General features: G+C 54.8%; 1 protein-coding gene across 1 annotated transcript in view; it reads right to left on the bottom strand.

Annotated features, from left to right (window-relative positions):
• Positions 1-158: 158 nt before the first annotated feature.
• IGDCC3 (immunoglobulin superfamily, DCC subclass, member 3) overlaps positions 159-4,259 on the bottom strand; it is a gene marked incomplete at its 5' end in the record, with an annotated part of 27,478 nt that continues 23,377 nt past the window's right edge. The window contains 5 exons of the mRNA XM_008937803.1: positions 159-317; positions 394-607; positions 1,579-1,717; positions 2,732-2,836; positions 3,806-3,994. Coding sequence (XP_008936051.1) covers positions 159-317; positions 394-607; positions 1,579-1,717; positions 2,732-2,836; positions 3,806-3,994 — 806 coding nt within the window. The remainder of the gene's footprint in view (positions 318-393; positions 608-1,578; positions 1,718-2,731; positions 2,837-3,805; positions 3,995-4,259) is intronic.

Below are 4,259 nucleotides of genomic sequence, written 5' to 3' on the forward strand. Positions count from 1 at the left end.
TTTATATATATATATAAAAATAAAGCAAAACAAAAAAATAACAATCAGACCGTAGAAATCTTCAATTGACCTGAGATTGACGACTCGTTGCAAAGACATCACCAGCCGTGGGTTTGGTTTCTGGCAACTCCTACAAGAGGGGTCGAGTCTTGGCAGTTTTATCCTTCATTGGTGGGCCCGGGGTGGGGAGCAGGGGGGCTGCTGCCTCGGGGGCTTTTCGGGAGGGGGGCTGGCTGCTCCTCGATGATGCTGAGCTCGTCCAGAGGGAGGGTGGTTAGCTGGGTGTCGTCGTGGGTGCCCGGCGAGCCGGCGGGGGACTGGGGGGAGAAAAGGGGACAGTGCAAGGAGGGTGACACGTCACTGAGGCTCCCGGGCATGCTCCCAGCACGCTGCACTCACCGGTGTTCCCTTCTCCTGCTGCTCCCGGGAGGGGCAGGCTGGGAACAGCCTCTCCAGCTCGTTCATGTCCAGCTGCTTCCCAGCCAGGTCCCGCTCGTCCCGCTCCCTGCGGGCGGCCCCGTTCAGGACGAGGCCCGTGGCACCCCGCTGGCTCCTGGGGACCTGAGGGGTGGACAGCTGCTCCTGCACGTTTTTGCACATCAACAGCCTGAAAATAGAAAGAGAAGGAGCCTGAGGGTGAGGACAGATGGTTCGTCCCCTGCTCCCTCAAGCCTGGGTCTGCCTTAGCCCTGGGCTATGTTCCTTCACTCCTCAAATCCCCCCTATAGTCTCTTCCCCTCACCATGAGAGGGCTTGTGCTTTACAGGGAGGGTCAAGGCTCCTCAGAGCAGAAAGAGTGATGCTCCTGGGAAGTGCCAGGTCCCTCGACAGGGACTGCAGGGGATGGGGTGTGTTTGGGGAAGCCTGCTGGGTCTGTGTGCCTGGGAGGGAGGCAGGAGCCGTGCTGCAAACAGCACCTGCTGTTCCTGGGAGCTGGGCTGCACAATCAGACACCACGGGATGTGCACCCTGAGATATGCACAGTACAGAGCCCACCCTCACTCCCAGAAGGACCTTGACGGGCTGGAGCGTGGCCAGAGAAGGGCAACGAAGCTGCTGGGGAAGGGTCTAGAGCCCAAGTGTGGGGAGGAGCAGCTGAGGGAGCTGGGGGTGCTGAGCCTGGAGCAAAGGAGGCTCAGGGGAGACCTTCTGGCTCTGCACAGCTCCTGACAGGGAGGATGGAGCCAGGTGAGGGTCGGGCTCTTCTCTCAAGGCATAAACAATAGGGCAAAAAGAAACGGCCTCAAGTTGTCCCAGAGGAGGTTTAGGTTGGCCCTGAGGAAAAATTTCTTCCCTGCAAGGGATGCCAAGGCCGGTCCCAGGCCGCCCAGGGCAGTGGTGAAGTCCCCACCCCGGGAGGGGTTTCCAAGCCATGGAGATGTGGTGTGAGGGACATGGGTCAGTGGGGACCTGGCAGTGCTGGGGGAACAGCTGGACTCCATGATCTTAAAGGTCTCTTCCAACACAAACAATTCTATGATTCTGTGATCACATTGGAAGTGCAAGACCCTTGTGGAGATACCCACAAGGCATCAGGGACCATCACCCCTGGTAAGCAGCAGTGTGAGCAACCCCTACCTTCCTCTGTAGCCAAACATGAGGAAAAGGACACAGAATATGATGCACGTGACACCAATGTGGATCCCAATGATGATGCCAGTCGTGGAGGTTTTGTTGTTCTGCTCATCCTTCATGCAGTCACATGGGGGATTCAGCACTGCCAGAGGAAAGGGGGAGAGGGGGGGTCAGTGGTGCTGTTTTTTTATTGCTCCTCCAGCTTTTGGGGAGTCTAAAGCAAAAGCTGGAGCCTAGGTGGTGCTGGGAGCCATATATGAAGAAGAGGAGACCAGAGAGGGGTGGGGAGGGGGGGGTCACTGCTTGCCAAAGCAGCCCCCTGGCTCCTGGTAGCCCATTAAGGCAGTCACAGCAAGCACAGGATTGGAAGGTCCATAGAGAGCCAGCCCCATCACCCTGGCTGCTGTTATTAGACACAATTAATGAACAAAACCCCCTGATATTAATTTTTGTAAAACTGTGTCTGAGGTGAGAGGTGAGAGGCTGAGACCTGATGGAAAGCACTGAGTAGGCAAATGAGGTTGGTACAGACAGAGGAGTAATAACTAGCTCTTGAAGATATTCCCACTGGAAAGCTTAAAAGGCTTCCAAGAGCAGCAGGGTGTTTTTTACACATAGATGAATATGAAAGGTGTGATCAGTTAGAGTTTCCCTCTACAGATTTCCCCTTTGCTGCCACACAATGCAGTGCTCATGCTCTGCAGCCCTTCTGCTCTCCAAAGCCATGTGTCCTTCCTTCCTGGCACCAGTGAAGGTCAAAACATCCCGGAGAGCTCCAGGAGAGCTCCAGGAGATGCTCAGTGCACCATTTCTCACTCCAGGATGGCAGCTCGTAGCTCATGCATGGAGCTTTGCTCACGGCCTCACCTATGGCCTGAGCTTAGGGGACAAAACTGGCAATTACAGGCACATTAGGCTTGTATCCCCCTCTTAGTAAAAACCTCACTGGGGACAGTGCAAGCCATGTGGTGGAGAAGCCAGCCCTACCAGCACCAGGCAGTGCCAGCCCTGCAGAGTTTTGGCTCCTTGTTGTTTGTGATGCTGCAGACAGAGGAGTGGCTGGGAAGCGGTGGGTGGCTGCGGGACGCCTCTGTTCTCACCACCTTCCTGCTCAACAGCCTCCACAAACCAGCCCCAGCCCCACGGCCCATCTCACCCGTCCTCTCCACAGTCTCCCTCAAGGACACGAAGCGGACAGTGGAATTCCCATCCCCATGCTGGTTATAGGCCAGGAGCTTCACCTCGTACACCACCGACGCATCTGTTGGGAGGGAGACACGAGAAGGGCGTTTACTTCCCCCGAGGGAAGAGAACCCCTGATCTTCTCCAGGAAGGTAAAGAATCGTTAGGAAACACACATCTTACCAAATACAAGATGCTGCAAACACGTACCTGCAACAGGAAAGCTCCCCTGAAACCTGGGGGAGGGCTGCAGCATCTCTCAATTAATGTCTGTGCAACCCATTGCAACAGAACAGGAACGGAACGGAACGGAACAGAATAGAACAGAATAGAATAGAATAGAATAGAATAGAATAGAATAGAATAGAACAGAACAGAACAGAACAGAACAGAACAGAATAGAATAGAATAGAATCGACTAGAACAGAATAGAATAGAATAGAATAGAATAGAATAGAATAGAATAGAACAGAACAGAACAGAACAGAACAGAACAGAATAGAATAGAATAGAATAGAATAGAATAGAATAGGAGTCATTCTGGTTGGAAGAGACCTTTAAGATCATGGAGTCCAACTGTTCCCCCAGCACTGCCAGGTCCCCACTGACCCATGTCCCTCAGCACCACATCTCCACGGCTTGGAAACCCCTCCAGGGGTGGGGACTCCACCACTGCCCTGGGCAGCCTGGGACAGGCCTTGGCATCCCTTGCAGGGAAGAAATTGTTCCTCAGGGCCAACCTAAACCACCCTTGGGGCAACTTGAGGCTTTTTCCTCTTGTCCTGTCTCTTGTTCCTTGGGAGCAGAGCCTGACCCCCACCTGGCTCCATCCTCCCTGTCAGGAGCTGTGCAGAGCCAGAAGGTCTCCCCTGAGCCTCCTTTGCTCCAGGCTCAGCACCCCCAGCTCCCTCAGCTGCTCCTCCCCACACTTGGGCTCTAGACCCTTCCCCAGCAGCTTCGTTGCCCTTCTCTGGCCACACTCCACCCCTCCAGGTCTTTCTCTCCCCGGGCCGGGAGGGGACCTGGCTCAGGCTGTGCCCATACTCACCCAGGTGGGTAATGTTGTACGCCGTGATGTTGCTGGGCAGCAGCACTGGGCCCGTGTACTGGGAGAGGTGGACCTTGCGGTAATACAGCTTGAAGCCTTCGTGCTGGCCCAGCTTGATGGAGGGCTCCCACGTGGCCTGGACAGCGGTGCTGTTAATGACCTTAATAAAGAGGGATGGCATGGCTGGGACTGAAACAGAGAGAGAAAGACAGTGGGTTGTGTGTGCTTTTCCAGTCTGCACGATGAGCAATTCCCCAGCAGCCTTTCCCTGCTGTCACCGCACCGAAGAACCTGCTCGGTGAGATTCAGAAAAATCACATCAGACCAGCTCCTGGTTTAACAGCTTTGAACCTCTTTAGGGAGCTGCAGGGGTTTCCAAGGGTTTCCTCTGCTTGGTTCAGCAAGCAAAGAGGCTACTTTTACACTCTGCTTGCAATCTGATGCTCAGCCCCCT

This window comes from Merops nubicus, unplaced genomic scaffold (genome assembly GCF_000691845.1).
Source record: "Merops nubicus isolate BGI_N331 unplaced genomic scaffold, ASM69184v1 scaffold6263, whole genome shotgun sequence".
In the NCBI taxonomy this organism is placed as follows: domain Eukaryota; kingdom Metazoa; phylum Chordata; class Aves; order Coraciiformes; family Meropidae; genus Merops; species Merops nubicus.